This window comes from Mirounga leonina, unplaced genomic scaffold (genome assembly GCF_011800145.1).
Source record: "Mirounga leonina isolate KUSES-001 unplaced genomic scaffold, KU_Mleo_1.0 Mir_150, whole genome shotgun sequence".
In the NCBI taxonomy this organism is placed as follows: domain Eukaryota; kingdom Metazoa; phylum Chordata; class Mammalia; order Carnivora; family Phocidae; genus Mirounga; species Mirounga leonina.
This window is the reverse complement of record NW_023270374.1, coordinates 16,370,223-16,387,354: the sequence shown is the minus strand read 5'-3', so window position 1 is coordinate 16,387,354 and position 17,132 is coordinate 16,370,223. Positions and strand designations below refer to the sequence as shown.

The following is a 17,132-nucleotide window of genomic DNA, read 5'->3' as shown; positions in this document are numbered from 1 at the left end:
TTACTGGTCAATTAATCTAGCCTTGTCCTGTGAGATTAGCATGAGGTGCTGCCCATAGATAGTCTGAGAATTTACTTGAGATGGCCTGAGATTCATGCATGGTCATTTACTTAGAAATGACCACCTTGTATATTTTAGAAGATGACATCCCTTGGGGTGAGTTTTGCAAGCTCATTATGGCAAGCTACGTCTAACAGAAAGGACAGGATTTTGAAACAGATAATTGAGGAAACCAGCAGAAAAGTTTAAGTTCATGTGATTCAATAGTTTTCATTGTCCAATATTGTGTTTTCATAGTACACATTGAATAAGAGGGTAAGATCTTTATTGACAGGCACAGTTTTCTTCCGATGATTTTTTGTTCACTGAATTTGGTAGTGATGGCGTTCCAATGAAAAGTTGCATTTTGTTCATGTGGGCACATGAATTTGCACATGCTGTGTGTCTGCCCATGTTTACTGTGTAGTTAAAACCAAGACATCAGTTGTGATCTCCCCAGAAGTAGCAGTAACTGTATAACTTAAGCAGCAAGTAGAAGAATCTGGGTTTCTTTAATGTAGGCAAGAGATAAGAATGTTGTTTTCAAGTTCATATGAAAGAGGATGATGGAGTGGTTCTGTCTAGCCACAAAGGGCAATCCGAGTTTAAATTAATTAAGATTAAATAATATTAAAAATTAAGTTCTTGTGTCACGACAGCCACACTTCAATAGTCCGGTGTAGCTGGTGTCCACAGCGTTGAGCAGTGCGAATATACAACTTTTCCACCATCCCAGAAAGCTCTAGTGAAGGTTTCTGAACTAAAGCAGGAATCAAATCCAGGCTGCTGCCGGTTTTTGCATAGCCTGTTGAGCTAAGCATGAGTCTCACATTTTGAAATGATGGAGACACAATCAAAAGAAGAATGATATTTTAGAACACATGAAAATCATCCAAAATTCAAACTTTAGTGTTTCTAAGTAAAATTTTATTCAACCCAGCCATGCCCACTCCTTTATGTATTGTCTATGACTCCTTTCTCACGGCAACTGCCGGATTGGGTACCTGTGATAGAGACCCGAGAGCCTGCAAAGTCTAAAATATTTACTCTCTGACTACTCTTTACAGAAAAGTTTGCCGGCACTTGAGCTGAAGGAGGGAAGGTAGCAATGTCACAAGTCACTTTGACAGAGACCATTCTGTGTGGTTTTCGAAAAGGAAATCTGAGGAAGGAAAAATGTATTCAGAGCGCGTGCCCTGATTTGCTTGCTGTAGGATGCCCTGCCTTTTAGGTCGACTGGGGTAAAGGCTCCAGAAATGCTGGAGGCAGTTTTTAACGTAAATCCGAAGGCCTTCATCGAAACCTCAGCTTTCTCAGTGTCTTTTTGTAACTTTTTAAAGATACCGTCTAAAAGTTCGCTTCGCTCTATAACGTGCTCTCCTCCCCATTGTCAAAACGCAAGTTAAGTTCTCTCGAAGGTTTGACAGTATGAAACAAGGAAATTCACTTACCCTCTTAACAGCAATGCCAATTATCTTCTTAACCTTCTCTTGGGTGGAATGGCTGAGACAATGAAAAATTATTTTGCAGTGGGACTTGAGCCAAGTCAGCATCAATCTGTTCTCATTATTATCATGTCTCTTCATCTCTTGAGAATGGGCTCACTAATAAGAATATGCTACCTCTTATTGGGCCACGATTAAATACATGCAAGAACTTCGTTAAGCCATTCCCTGTCAGAAATGCCACAAGGCTATTGAGAATTCCTGCAGGACCAGGATTGTATCTTCTTTACCTGTGCATTGACCTGTGCCATGCAAAGCACCCTAAGGAGCTCAGCTGACCCATTTGATAATGTTGATGTACAAGATTGTATCTGGGGAAAAAAACCCTCAGGAAATGCATTTCTTGTTTAAGCCTCTAAATCCTCAGCATTAGCCTTAAGCCTGACTTCAAAGGAGTAAATCATCAGGAAAATCTGTGACCGAAGGGATTGTCCATGGCTAAATTCAGGTATAAATTCTAGTCCCCACCTCAGTACTGTGTGCCTTTGACCCCCCAGTGTCAGTTTCAATCACTGGCTGCTAGGGGGTATTTCAGGTTAATACCATGATGTGGTAAAAGGAACAGGAGCTCATATACTTCCAATCTCTAAGATTTCTGAGCCTACTTTGGTTTATACTGTCTTTGTTTACGTCCTCCGGCAATCAGAGGTTTTCAGAGTATTCTGCAGGGGGATTTGAGGACATCCAATTGGTTCAGTATAGAATTCCATGTTGATGCATGCCTGGAAGGAGTCATTGGACCAGTAATTCCATAGTAAAAGGACCTGAAAATCAGCCATTTTGACATTTAGTTTTCTTATTGACATGCATCAGATTTAATTTAATTTAATATTAATGAATGGGAAGGTAGAATAAAATGTTTGAGAATGTATACACCACTTGGTTTTTAAACAAAACAAAAAAAAGATATTTGAGTAAAATTTTGCATTACTGAATGGGTTTTGAAGTTATGATTAAGATCCCTGAAGCACATAGCGGCAGTTTTGGGAGCAAAAAGTACTTTTTCACCCCATGGAGTATCTAATGCCAGGTAGATGGTTTTGTCGGAAAATATCATGAAGCCCACCAGTCTTTGATAATTGCTTCAAATTGTGTACATATATATATATAATCCGAAGTCTCTTTTTTAAATGCTTGTACTGTCAGTGGTCTTTGATTTATAACCACTGGACCAACAAATGATATTAGCTTCATCAGGCATCATTTTTCGAGGATGTGAGGTGTAAGACAATAACAGGTGGGTGAGTAGGAGTGAGAACTCTAGAAGTTGCGAGAGGAGATTCCAGTCAGAGGGAACAGCAAGTGTGGCTGCCCAGAGGCAAGGGGACCATTGGAGGAAATTAAGGAAGTCTATTACAATAGAAAGAGATGGGGAAAAAAGAAGAAAAATAAAAGAAACTGAAAAAAAAGAAAGAAATGAGGCCGAGGAAGAAAATGGGGCCAGAACTGGCAGATCACTGCAAGAGGCAACAAGAGCTTAGAGCTTTGTTCGAAGGACAATAGCAGCCATTGAAGATGCATGGTCTAATTTGTGTTTTAGTAGAATTTCTCTGTGATGTGGTGACTGAATTGGAAAGAGGAACGAGGAAACCAGTTAGAAGGCTATTCTATAAAATAGTGATATTCTGGACTGGTAAGAATCATCCAATGATTGTTTGATAGATAAAAATATTCCCCATCCAATGGTTCAGGATGATAAAAAAAACAATTTAGGCCCAGTAACCCATTATATGCATTTTTTTTTTTTATGTATCGTATTAAGTACCCTGTCTAAATGAAACTCAACGTTATAGTTGTTTTTTTTTTTTTAATATTTAAGAGTCTCATGAGAAGCTACTGAATGTGAGTGTGCATGTATTATTATCAAATCTATCCAAAGACTGGCATCAGTATATCTATGTAGAGCATATGTTCTAGCCCAGATTTCACACAGGTAACACTGGGAGTCCCAGACATAAACTTTAGAAGCAAATCTGTTTTCCGCAGGTGGAACCCTCCACTATGTTCAGAGTATATAACATATGCTCACGTTCGGAGCAAACTGAATGGGAGGTGAGGGCAGTCCTGCTTTGTCACTGGCCCACGAAACTACCTGCCACATGATGGACAGTCACATCAGATTTCATTAGAGTGTTAACCACAAGTTCAGCAGTGACCTTTCTGTCTCTCAAGTCTCATTTAAAATTTCCCTGCTTTTGTTTCTAACTGGATGATTTGGCCTTGGCTTCCAGTGCCTTAGAATCATCACTATGAAGGTCTGGTCATTATAAAAGAGTGGGGTCATCCTAATGCCCTCAGGACATACCTTCAATATTAGGGTGCTGAATAAATCCCACCAGTTCCTTTTGTTATAATATGTCTCTTTTTCTTGAAAGCAAAGCCCTAAAATAAAAAGTTTAAATGGCAACTTAGTTTTTGATAACTGAATTTTTATGAAATAAATTCAGACTTACGAATTCACCTAGTAGATATTGCTTGCCATTTGCATATGACCTTTGAATCGACATTTTATTGACCTAGGATTGGAAGGACTGAGACTTCCAACAGCAAAAAAGAAACTGGCTGTAATAAAATTGTGTGGCCTTAAAATTCCAATAGAACACTTGTTTATACTTACTCAGGGAAATGGAGAGTTACATAGGAGATTTAAATAAATTGTGGAACACTTGGTCCTGAATAGTGCCCATTATGATACTTTAAACAGATTAAATTTAATTTAGAAGTCTCAAGTTTCCTGAGTGTCAGAAAAGGTGAAACTGCGGTCATAGGATGTAGAGACTGGCACAAGGAAAAACAGCCAGAAATTCTGAACTTGGATTTCTTTGCATGTCCTTGTGCTACATCACTTAAAAGTTGATCTTGATGACCACTGACATTTTATAAGCTCGAGTGCAAAGTGCACTGTATTCCTTTGCCATGGATTAAAGCACATGATAGCTCTTGAGCCAGATTATAAGAATTCCTATCATAAGATTATGAGAAACGAGAGGGAAGAATCAGGATTGAAAGCCTGACCCAAAGATGACTCTCTTGTTTAAAGAAAATGTTTGATCTTGCTTTCAATGCATGGCTTCCTGAGCAAAGATCTTTACTATAATAAGTAACTGTTTGCAACTTTACCACATGGATTAGTCTGAGTCCTTACGGAAACACAAAAGGGCTTAGTTATCTGATGACAAAGACCCACATTCCTCAGAAAGCACCCCATGTTGGCAGCTGGACAATGCAATCAAGAACTGTCATTGTGGAATCAAAGCAAACTCCCAATTTTTTATCAGAGCTCTAGTGGGTTGAATGGTGGTCCCCCAAAAGATAATATCCACATCCTAATTCCCTGAACCTATGAATATTACCTTATTTGGAAAAAGGGCCTTTGAGGATGTAATTGAGGTACGGATTTTGTGATGAGGAGATCATCCTGGATTTTCCAAGTGGGCCCTAATTCCAATGGCATGTGTCCTTATAAGAATGAAGCAGTGAGAGATTTGACACAGAGGGGGAGGGATCGTGAGCACAGAGGCAGAAACTGGAGGAGTGCAGGCCAAGTCAAAGAATGCTGGCAGCCACCACAGCTGGAAAAGGCAAGGAACCAGTTCTCCCCAGGAGCCTTTGGAAGGAGTATGGCCCTGTCAACTCCTTGATTTCAGACTTCTGGCTTCCAAAACTGCAAGAGAATGGATTTTTGTTCTTTTAAGCCAACCGATTTGTGGTGATTTGTTACAACAACCACAGGAAACCAATACACCAACAGTGGATTCAGTTCCCTCCATTTATTGGTACCCTTCCTAAAGTCTGCATTTCTGGATGAGGTATCTTCAAAGTCTTTCCCCTTCCATGCTCCTGCACATCCTTCTGGAATATTCTTTGTGGCAGTAGTACAAACCATTACAACCACATTTCTTATAGATTGTATGTGTGAAATCTGCAGAGCTCAAAAAAATATTTGATCAAAAGTAACTCTTCGGTTAGTGAATTGCCTTCTTCTCGAGTTCATTCATTCCACAAATATTTGTCGAGTGTTCGCTATGTGCCAGGCATTGTTTCTGAGTAACGGAGATCCAGTGTGGAAGAAAATGGGCAAGAAACCCCACTCCCGTAAAGTTTCATAGTCAAACAATAGGTAAAATAAAGAAATAAAATGTATAGCATGCTGGGAGGAAATAAAACTACAGAGAAAATTAAAAGAAGGAGGGATAGAGAGTGGAAGTTTTCTATTCTTTTTTCAAATTTTTTTTTAATTTAAATTCAACTTAATTAACATATACTTTATTATTAGTTTCAGAGGTAGAATTCAGTGATTCAACAGTTGTATACAACACCCAGTGCTCCTTACTTCAAGTGCCCTCTGCCATGCCCATCACCCAGTTACCCCAGCCCCCCACCCACCTCCCCACTAGCAACCCTCAGTTTTCTCCCTATAGTTAAGAGTCTCTTATGGTTTGCCTACCTCTCTGTTTTCCTCTTATTTTATTTTAGTTTTAGTTTATTTAGTTCTCCATTCTTTTTTTATGTTATGTTAATCACCATACATTACATCATTAGTTTTTGATGTAGTGTTCCACGATTCATTGTTTGCATATAACACCCAGTGCTCCATGCAGAACGTAGTTCTCCACTCTTAAAGGATGATCAGGAAAGACTTTGTTGAGAAGGTGACCTTAAGGAGGTGGTTCTATAGAGAAATAGAACCAATAGGAGCTATTATTAGGAACTGGTTCACATGCCTATGGAGGCTGACAAATCCAAAATCTTCAGAGCAGATGTCACAGTTCAAGTCCAAAACCAGAAGCTGCTGGAGAACCAGGAAAATACTTCACTTCAAAGGCCATGAGGAGAACTCTCTCCTACTAGGAGGTTCACCCTTTGTTCTATTCGACTGATTGGACGATCAAGCAGCTCCAGGGGTGGCTAGGTTTAATAGTATGTGTCATCCACACACTCACCTAAAATTAAGAAAGAGCTGGGGGGGGGGGGGGCAAGATGGCAGAGGAGTAGGAGACCTGGATTTCGTCTCCTCTCAGGAATTCAGCTGGATAGGGATCAGACCATTCTGAACACCTACAAACTCAACAGGAGATCGAAGAAAAGAATAGCAACAACTGGGGCTCCTGGGTGGCTCAGTAGTTAAGCGTCTGCCTTCAGCTCGGGTCATGATCCCAGGGTCCTGGGATCAAGCCCCACATTGGGCTCCCTGCTCTGCGGGAAGCCTGCTTCTCCCTCTCCCACTCCCCCTGCTTGTGTTCCCTCTCTCGCTGTGTCTCTCTCTGTCAAATAAAAAAATAAAATCTTAAAAAAAAAAAAAAAAGAATAGCAACAACTCTCTCATCAGAAAAGCGACCACTTTCTGGAAGGTAGGACGTGCGGAGAAGTGAATCCGAGGCGATATTCAGGAGGATAGACGGCGGGGGAGGGGGGCTCCGGCAGCCGCTTCTGGCAAGTGATAGAGCAGCGGAGCACAAAATTGGAACTTTTAGAAGTCAGCTCCCCTGAGGGATGTCGCTCCGGTGGCTAAGCGAGGGGTGGAACCCTCGTGGGACAGTGTGGTCTCAGGACCTTCGGGGTCACATAAAGGCCGGGGGTGCCTGAGTGTGACAGAGCTCCCAGGTGTCGGAGCAGGGAAGCCGGCTACAGAGGTGGAGCCCAGGTGCGGGCTCTCAGCTCGGGGTTGCCATAAACCGTGATCCACAGCACAGTCGGGCCACTGCTCCTCCAGCAGGGACCCAATAAGTGGCAGATCCGGGGAGACTCACCTTCCTCCCCCGGGAGGAGCGGCACGGGAGTGCACCGCAGAGATCTGCTGGGTTTGGAGACTCCACACTGGGTCGAATGCCGGAGATAGAAACGCGCGGTCGCAGGCCGGGTGAGCACGGAGTGCGGCCGGAGACCGGGGAGACGGGAGTGACTGACGGCTTTTCTCTGGGGGCTCACTGAGGAGCAGGGCCCCGAGTTCTCGGCTCCTCTGGGGCGGAGATTGGGAGGCCGCCATTTTCACTCTCCGCCTCCAAAGCTGTACGGAAAGCTCACAGGGAACAAAAGCCCCGGACAGCAATCCGAGCAGATTACTTAGCCCAGACCGGGCAAGGGCGGGGCAGTTCCGCCTCCAGCAAAGACATTTGGAAACCACGGCAACAGGCCCCTCCCCAGAAGATCAGCAAGAACAGCCAGCCAAGACCAAGTTTACCGATCAATGAGAATGGCAGAACTCCAGCGCTAGGGGAATACTGCACATAGAATTCATGGTTTTTTTACCATGAGTCTTTAGTCTTTCAAAGTTAATTTTTTTAACTGTCTTTTTTATTTTTTATTTTTTATTTTTTGAATTTTTCTTTTTCCCCTTTTCAACCAACATCTTATCAATCCCTTTTTTAAAAAACATTTTTATCTTTCATTTTTAGAGTCATATTCTATCCCTTCATAGTAGTTACCCATATTTTTGGCATATATATATAAGTTGTTCTCTCTTTAAAATTTTGAGATAGTTTCTTCTAACAGATCAAAATATACCCTATATCTCTAGTATATGGTTTTTTTTCTACTCCCCTGCCTGATCACATTCTCTCCCTTTTTTTTCTTTTTTCTTTTTTTAAATCCTCTTCTTTCTTTTTTCAAACAACTTCTTATCAATTCCTTTTATAAAATTTTTTATACTTTCCATCTTTACAGTCATATTCCATCCCTTCATCATATCAACCCTTATTTTTGTACATATATAAGTTTTTCTTTCTTTAAAATTTTGGGAGGCACTTTCTTCTAACAGACCAAAATACACCCAAAATCTAGTGTGTGCCACTGACCTATATACCAGCCTGATCATATTTGATCACATTCTGGTTTTTTTGTTGTTGTTGTTGTTTGTTTTGTTTGTTTTTATTCTTATCTTTTTCTTTTTCTTTTTTTTTCTTTTTCTTTTTTCTCTCTTTCCCTTTCTTTTCCCACTGCTTCAGGTCTTTTCTGATTTGTTTAGAGTATATTTTCTGGGGACGTTGTTACTCTGCTAGCATTTTGTTCTCTCATTAATCTATTCTCCTCTGCACAAAATGACAAGACGGAAAAAATCACCTCAACAAAAAGAACAAGAGGTAGTACCGATTGCCAGGGACCTACTCAATACAGACATTAGTACAATGTCAGATCTAGAGTTCAGAATCATCACTTTAAAGATACTAGTTGGGCTTGAAAAAAATATGGAAGTTATTAGAGAAACCCATTCTGGAGAAGTAAAAGAACTAAAATCTAACCAAGTAGAAATCAAAAAGGCTATTAATGAGGTGCAATCAAATATGGGGGTGCTAACTGCTAGGATAAATGAGGCAGAAGAGAGAATCAGTGATATAGAAGACCAAATGATGGAAAATAAAGAAGCTGAGAAAAAGAGAGATAAACAACTACTGGATCACAAGGGCAGAATTCGAGAGATAAGCGATACCATAAGACGAAACAACATTAGAATAATTGGGATCCCAGAAGAAGAAGAAAGAGAGAGAGGGGCAGAAGGTATACTGGAGCAAATTATAGCAGAGAACTTCCCTAATTTGGGGAAGGAAACAGGCATCAAAATCCAGGAAGCACAGAGAACCCCTCTCAAAATCAATAAAAATGGGTCAACATCCCGACATCTAATAGTAAAACTTACGAGTCTCATAGACAAAGAGAAAATCCTGAAAGCAGCTCGGGAGAAGAGATATGTAACCTACAAGGGTAGAAACATTAGATTGGCAACAGACCTATCCACAGAGACCTGGCAGGCCAGAAAGGACTGGCAGGATATATTCAGAGCACTAAATGAGAAAAATATGCAGCCAAGAATACTCTATCCAGCTAGGCTGTCATTGAAAATTGAAGGAGAGATAAAAAGCTTCCAGGACAAACAAAAACTAAAGGAATTTGCAAACACAAAACCAGCCCTACAAGAAATCTTGAAAGGGGTCCTCTAAGCAAAGAGAGACCCTAACAGCAACATAGACCAGAAAGGAACACAGACAATATACGGCAACAGTCACCTTACAGGCAATACAATGGCACTAAATTCCTATCTTTCAATAGTTACCCTGAATGTAAATGGGCTAAATGCCCCAATCAAAAGACGCAGGCTATCAGACTGGATTAAAAAACAAGACCCATCGATATGCTCTTTGCAAGAGACTCATTTTAGAACCAAAGACACCCCCAGATTGAAAGTGAGGGGGTGGAAAACCATTTACCATGCTAATGGACACCAAAAGAAAGCTGGGGTGGCAATCCTTATATCAAACAAATTAGATTTTAAACCAAAGACTGTAATAAGAGATGAGGAAGGACATTATATCCTACTTAAAGGGTCTATCCAACAAGAAGATCTAACAATTGTAAATATCTATGCCCCTAACATGGGAGCAGCCAATTATATAAGGCAATTAATAACAAAAGCAAAGAAACACATTGACAAGAATACAATAATAGTGGGGGGCTTTAACATCCCCCTCACTGAAATGGACAGATCATCTAAGCAAAAGATCAACAAGGAAATAAAGACTTTAAATGACACACTGGACCAAATGGACTTCACAGACATATTCAGAACATTCCATCCCAAAGCAACGGAATACACATTCTTCTCTAGTCCCCATGGAAATTCTCCAGAATAGATCACATCCTAGGTCATAAATCAGGTCTCAACCAGTACCAAAAGATTGGGATCATTCCCTGCCTATTTTCAGACCACAATGCTTTGATACTAGAACTCAATCGCAAGAGGAAAGTCGGAAAGCACTCAAATACATGGAGGCTAAAGAGCATCCTACTGAAGAATGAATGGGTCAACCAGGAAATTAAAGAAGAATTAAAAAAATACATGGAAACCAATGAAAATGAAAATACAACTATTCAAAATCTTTGGGATGCAGCAAAGGCAATCCTAAGAGGAAAGTATATAGCAATACAAGCCTTTCTCAAGAAACAAGAAAGGTCTCAAGTACACAACCTAACCCTCCACCTAAAGGAGCTGGAGAAAGAACAGCAAATAAAGCCTAAACCCAGCAGGAGAAGAGAAATAATAAAGATCAGAGCAGAAATCAATGAAATAGAAACTAAAAGAACAGTAGAACAGATCAACGAAACTAGGAGCTGGTTCTTTGAAAGAATTAACAAGATTGATAAACCCCTGGCTAGACTTATCAAAAAGAAAAGAGAAATGACCCAAATCAACAAAATCATGAATGAAAGAGGAGAGATCACAACCAACACCAAAGAAATACAAACAAGTATAAGAACATATTATGAGCAACTCTATGCCAGCAGATTCGATAACCTGGAAGAAATGGATGCATTCCTAGAGATGTATCAACTACCAAAACTGAACCAGGAAGAAATAGAAAACCTGAACAGACCTATAACCACTAAGGAAATTGAAGCAGTCATCAAAAATCTCCCAAAAAAACAAAAGCCCAGGGCCAGATGGCTTCCCAGGGGAATTCTTTCAAGAAGAATTAATACCTGTTCTTCTGAAACTGTTCCAAAAAATAGAAATGGAAGGAAAACTTCCAAACTCATTTTATGAGGCCACCATTACCTTGATCCCAAAACCAGACAAAGACCCCATCAAAAAGGAGAACTACAGACCAATATCCCTGATGAACATGGATGCAAAAATTCTCACCAAAATACTAGCCAATAGGATCCAACAGTACATTAAAAGGATTATTCACCACAACCAAGTGGGATTTATCCCTGGGCTGCAAGGTTGGTTCAACATCTGCAAATCAATCAATGTGATACAATACATTAACAAAAGAAAGAACAAGAATCATATGATCCTCTCAATAGATGCAGAAAAAGCATTTGACAAAGTACAGCATCCTTTCTCGATGAAAACTCTTCAGAGTATAGGCATAGAGGGTACATACCTCAATATCATAAAAGCCATCTATGAAACACCTACAGCGAATATCATTCTCAATGGGGAAAAACTGAGAGCTTTCCCCCTAAGGTCAGGAATGCAACAGGGATGTCCACTATCACCACCGCTATTCAACATAGTATTGGAAGTCCTAGCCACAGCAATCAGACAACAAAAAGAAATCAAAGGCATCCAAATCAGCAAAGAAGAAGTCAAACTCTCACTCTTTGCAGATGATATGATACTTTATGTGGAAAACCCCAAAGACTCCACCCCAAAACTGCTAGAACTCATACAGGAATTCAGTCAAGTGGCAGGATATAAAATCAATGCACAGAAGTCAGTCGCATTCCTATACACCAACAACAAAACAGAAGAAAGAGAAATTAAGGAGTCGATCCCATTTACAATTGCACCCAAAACCATAAGATACCTAGGAATAAATCTAACCAAAGAGACAAAGGATCTGTACTCAGAAAACTATAAAATACTCATGAAAGAAATTGAGGAAGACGCAAAGAAATGCTCAATATCGCTTGGCATCAGGGAAATCCAAATTAAAACCTCAGTGAGGTACCACCTCACACCAGTCAGAATGGCTAAAATTAACAAGTCAGGAAACGACAGATGTTGGCGGGGATGCGGAGAAAGGGGAACCCTCCTACACTGTTGGTGGGAATGCAAGCTGGTGCAGCCACTCTGGAAAACAGTATGGAGGTTCCTCAAAAAGTTGAAAATAGAGTTACCATATGATCCAGCAATTGCACTACTGGGTATTTACCCCAAAGATACAAAAGTAGGGATCCAAAAGGGTACATGCACCCCGATGTTTATAGCAGCAATGTCCACAATAGCCAAACTGTGGAAAGAACCAAGATGTCCATCAACAGATGAATGGATAAAGAAGATGTGGTATATATATACAATGGAATATTATGCAGCCGTCAAAAGGAATGAGATCTTGCCATTTGCAACCACGTGGATGGAACTGGAGGGTATTATGTTGAGCGAAATAAGTCAAACAGAGAAAGACATGTATCATATGACCTCACTGATATGAGGAATTCTTAATCGCAGGAAACAAACTGAGGGTTGCTGGAGTGGGGGGTGGGGTGGAAGGGATGGGGTGACTGTGTGATAGACACTGGGGAGGGTATGAGCTCTGGTAAGGGCTGTGAATTGTGCAAGACTGTTGAATCTCAGATCTGTACCTCTGAAACCAATAATGCAATATATGTTAAGAAAAAAAAAGAAGAAGAAGATAGCAGGAGGGGAAGAATGAAGGGGGGGAAATCGGAGGGGTAGACGAACCATGAGAGACGATGGACTCTGATAAACAAACAGGGTTCTAGAGGGGAGGGGGATGGGAGGATGGGTTAGCCTGGTGGTGGGTATTGAGGAGGGCACATTCTGCATGGAGCACTGGGTGTTATGCACAAACAATGAATCATGGAACACTTCATCTAAAACTAATGATGTAATGTATGGGGATTAACATAAGAATTAAAAAAATAGTTCCAAAAAAAAAAGAGCTCAAAAAGATAAGTAACTAGTTTCACTGAGAAATTAAGCATCAAATATGATTATGGCAGACTCCAAAGCCTGCTTTCTTTTCATTTATTTATTAGATTTTTTTTTTTTAGTACTTCTAAAAAAAAGATACTTGAGCTGTGGACTCCCAAGTATTCAGGGCTGATCTGTGTTTGTTTTTTAACATATTTTCCCCAGTGTTCTGTTCACATCTCCTAGAGCCACTGAGAATTCCCCAGCATTTGCAGGACTGCTGTCAGGGCCCATACGACTGAATTGAAGCAGCGATAGCGGGTCTCCTCCTATATGAGCTGAAACACAGTCAGCCTGTCCAAGAATAGTGTGAAGTTTTAAAGATGAAAGGGACATGGTCCTTGCTTTAAGTTCTCTGGGAATCTCATTAGGGCGATATAACCAAGTGAAGTGATGACATAAGATAAGGGCTAGGATCTCTGACATTGACATAAGTAGACAAGAGCTCAAAAAAAAAAAAAAAAAAAAAAAGAAAAGAAAAAAAAAGAGAGAGAAGAAAAAAGAATACTTGGTCTGTAGAAAGTACCCAGGGAAAGGACATTGTGAGTTGAGTGGAAGAAGATATGGCAAGAGGTCTGGGGAAGGTGGAAAGTCTGTAAAGGCCAGGCTTGAGCAAATTATCTCAGAGCAAAATATGTCACCCTCTTCAAAAGTTCCAAGATTTCATAACTCCCAATAACTTTGGCCAGTATGCTTTTTTTTTTTTTGGAGGCAATAAATTCATAAATGCTATAAAAGCAAATTCAACACGGAACCCTCCATTGATTTAATTTTCTTTTTAATTTTGTAGATACCACTTCATACTGAATCTCATCAAGAATAATGTGACCTGATCCATCCATCATACCGAATGACTTCCCCCTTTTGAAATTTGAAATCAGTTTTTATTTTATATGCAGGCATAGCATCCCACAATAATTATAAGCAAAAAAAAAAAAAAAAAAAAAAAACCCAAGCAACTAACTAATAAAACACTTTCCATCAGCATTTTCTATGATTGCAATCTATCTGCTGAAGTAGCCTGGTGTTATCTCACAAGGCAGCTTCCTTCAAATGTGTGAGTAATGGCTATTAAGTCATTTTATGGAGTCATTTCTAAAACAATACACTTTGTCATGTTACCTTAATTACCTTTAGCTGTAGCTATATTTTAAAGAACAGAACCCCTTATCATGATTGTTGTAAGACAAATTCTTTTTCCCCTTGTGGGAATCATGAGGCTAATGTGTTTGCCTTTTTCCTTCTAAAATAGATCTTTATTAAAAGAAGATCAGCACAGTCAGAGTAATTGAGATCAACAGTTCTCTTCATTCTGTGTTCAGTTTACTCCTGAGCTTTTACTGCCTTTCTAGTGCTATCCTTCCATAAGACAAATCCTTCTTCTGGCAGGGGTTCTGTAACAAGCGTATTGGTGAGCATGTGCGTGCACCTCCCGATTTATAATCTCTGCTCTTATGCTTGTGCTAATTGATATTAAAATCAGAATTCCAGGGCGCCTGGGTGGCTCATTTGGTTAAGCAACTGCCTTCAGCTCAGGTCATGATCCTGGAGTCCCAGGATCGAGTCCCACATCGGACTCCCTGCTCAGCAGGGAGTCTGCTTCTCCCTCTGACCCTCCCCCCTCTTGTGCTCTCTCTCTCCCATTCTCTCTCTCTCAAATAAATAAAATCTTTAAAAAAAATAAAAATAAAACAATAAAATCAGAATTCCAGGGTAAATGCTAATAAACAAAATAAGTTCTGAACAACACAGGCCACTGTTTCTGACAGTTTTATTCATGTGCATGAAACTCAGGCTTTGCAGTTCCAAATTCAAATCCTCCACTGACTCTGAGCTCACGTCCTTGAATGTGTGACTCATACTTGGGGTAACTTCTTGGAGTTATTTTTTTAGGGATGTTGAACTTGTTTGGAGGGGCTTTAATTTGATTCTTTAGCTTTGTGCAAAGAGCTAGTTATCTGATGTGGTCTGAGGTTTGGAGTAAGAAGGGAGTAAATGTAAATAAGACATTAGCATTGTCCAGTTACTAGCAGAGTTAGAATTGATAGCTTTATCTGTAGTTCTGAAAATATCTTGGCTTATGTGGCCACTGTTGCAAACTGTAATAAAATTGAAACAAAACAAGGAAATGATAACATCGATGTAAAATAGAATGAAATTTGACCATTGCAAATGCCATGCTTTACCATATTCTGAAAGCCTAGAGAGAATGGCAAGGGCCAGCTTACTCATGTGCAGGGATAGGCAACTGATCAGTAAAAATGCTTACGTCGTAAGTGAATAATGATATTTTTAATATGGATTTTTGACATTTGGATCAAATTTGGTGTTCTTTGTCAACTTTATATCAAATAGAGCTAATTATTATTATCATTTCTTGCTAATGACTATTGGCTTTGACTATTTGTCAATCTAGCCTTACAATTTATTCAGAAGTGGTTTTGAATCACATATTGTGCTTTGTGGCAATGCAAAACCTCCTATTGAAGTATTTTTAATTATCTCATATTGAATGAACTAAAGAGTATGTGGATTCAGTACCTAACAGTTTTGATTCGTAGACTTGACAGTGAAATGATTTCAGAACAACAGGCCAAAATATGAAAGAGAAGAAATCATAAATTCTGAATATGTATTCTTTAATTGGTTAAATTGTACATTAAGGTTTTTTTAATATCAGAAAACACACAAAATTTACTGAGATGAAACTATGAGTATTTGAATTTGGAGAATGACAATATTTCACCCTTTTGTGTTTTACCAAGTTGTGGCTAAATCATGACCTGATAGCATCATCTAGACAAAAAGTCTGAGGAACTTCTACACTATGAATATATGGAACCTCTGTTAGGCATTATTTCAAAATCAGGACCTCCTGGCTTTGGAAATTTTCATTTTGTGAAAGTTAAAGTTAGACATTGGCAACCCAATGACTTTTACTTTCCTGCTGAAACAAAATTAAATATTAAGCCAGTAGCTGAGGGCCAATTTTTTGATTTCACGCCCCTAAAAATTGAACATTCACCCCACCTTAGGCATATTCATTTACTTATTTATTCATTGTAGGTATTATTAGACTAACACATACATTCATTATAAATGAATGTATACATAATATGTAAATATATTTTACAATTATAATGAAATACTAATGTAAAAGGATGAAATAAAGATGAAAATAGTAATTTATTTATTAATGATTCAAAAAACCTCTCTGCTCTCAAAGTGAGAGCACGTGTGTTTGAATAGACTTCATTATTTTCAAATGTCTTGGTTTAACACTGTGATTCAGAAATTCAAAGCGCTGGCTCTGAGTTTAGGTATTTTTTCAATACTTGTTTTAATAACTGTCAGTGGTGGAAGAAAAGATTCCTTGCACAGATTTGAAGATTGAGATGGAAGAATGCATCTCAGCTGTGTTTATTGCATCATTACATCTCTTCTCATTCAATCCCATCCACCAGCTGTAAAGGTTTGACTTTATAATGGCTGCTTAATTTTTAAGTGTTCTGCTAATTATAGTGACTTCACACATTCATTAACATGCTATAGCTATACACTTAGGGCAAGGTTTGCTGTTGGCTACAGAGAAGTAATCCATATTTCAAAGAGCCTTCTTAATAATATTATTTTTTAGACTGACCCTCTGGTAGTATCTGATTACTATTATCTCATGATGTAGGAAAAAGGGAAAGGTCAACTCTGCCAGTTTTTTATTGGTTAGCATTTGCATAATTGCTAATATGGTCCATCTTCATTTTTTTTTTTTTTTGCAAGGGTTTCATTCCTTTGATGAGGGTTTGTTTAGTTAAAATAGACAAAGTAGCCTGTAAATCCATTTAACATGGCCACATGGGAACTGAATAGGTTACAGGGTGCCAAAACTGAACACATAAGCAAGGGCACCACTGTTTAACACTTGAAGACATGGGACCCTCCTCTTTCCTCAGAAGGCCTTGAGCACCATGTGGCACCCATAACCATCTGACCAACACTAACATGGTACCAGTGTCAAACTTTATAATAAGTATGAGTAAAGCTACATTTTCTTGCAAGTGGAAGTTCTAGTATTCTTTCCTCATATTCCAGTGGATCGTTTTTCTATGTATCCTCTGAGAATAAACATGCCTCCTTGGAGGGTACAGGTTTAG

The 17,132-nt window shown here is 39.3% G+C and overlaps 1 protein-coding gene across 4 annotated transcripts in view; it reads left to right on the top strand.

Annotated features, from left to right (window-relative positions):
- PLCB1 (phospholipase C beta 1) overlaps positions 1-17,132 on the top strand; it is a 681,734-nt gene that overhangs the window by 622,474 nt on the left and 42,128 nt on the right. For 2 of the 4 annotated variants that reach the window (XM_035005860.1, XM_035005859.1), the window contains one exon: positions 13,772-13,936. The exons of the other annotated variants lie outside the window; for them this stretch is intronic. In XM_035005860.1, the coding sequence (XP_034861751.1) occupies positions 13,772-13,804 (33 nt within the window). In that variant the 3' untranslated portion in view covers positions 13,805-13,936. Of the gene's footprint in view, positions 1-13,771; positions 13,937-17,132 lie in introns of those variants that run through there. 4 annotated transcript variants of the gene reach the window in all.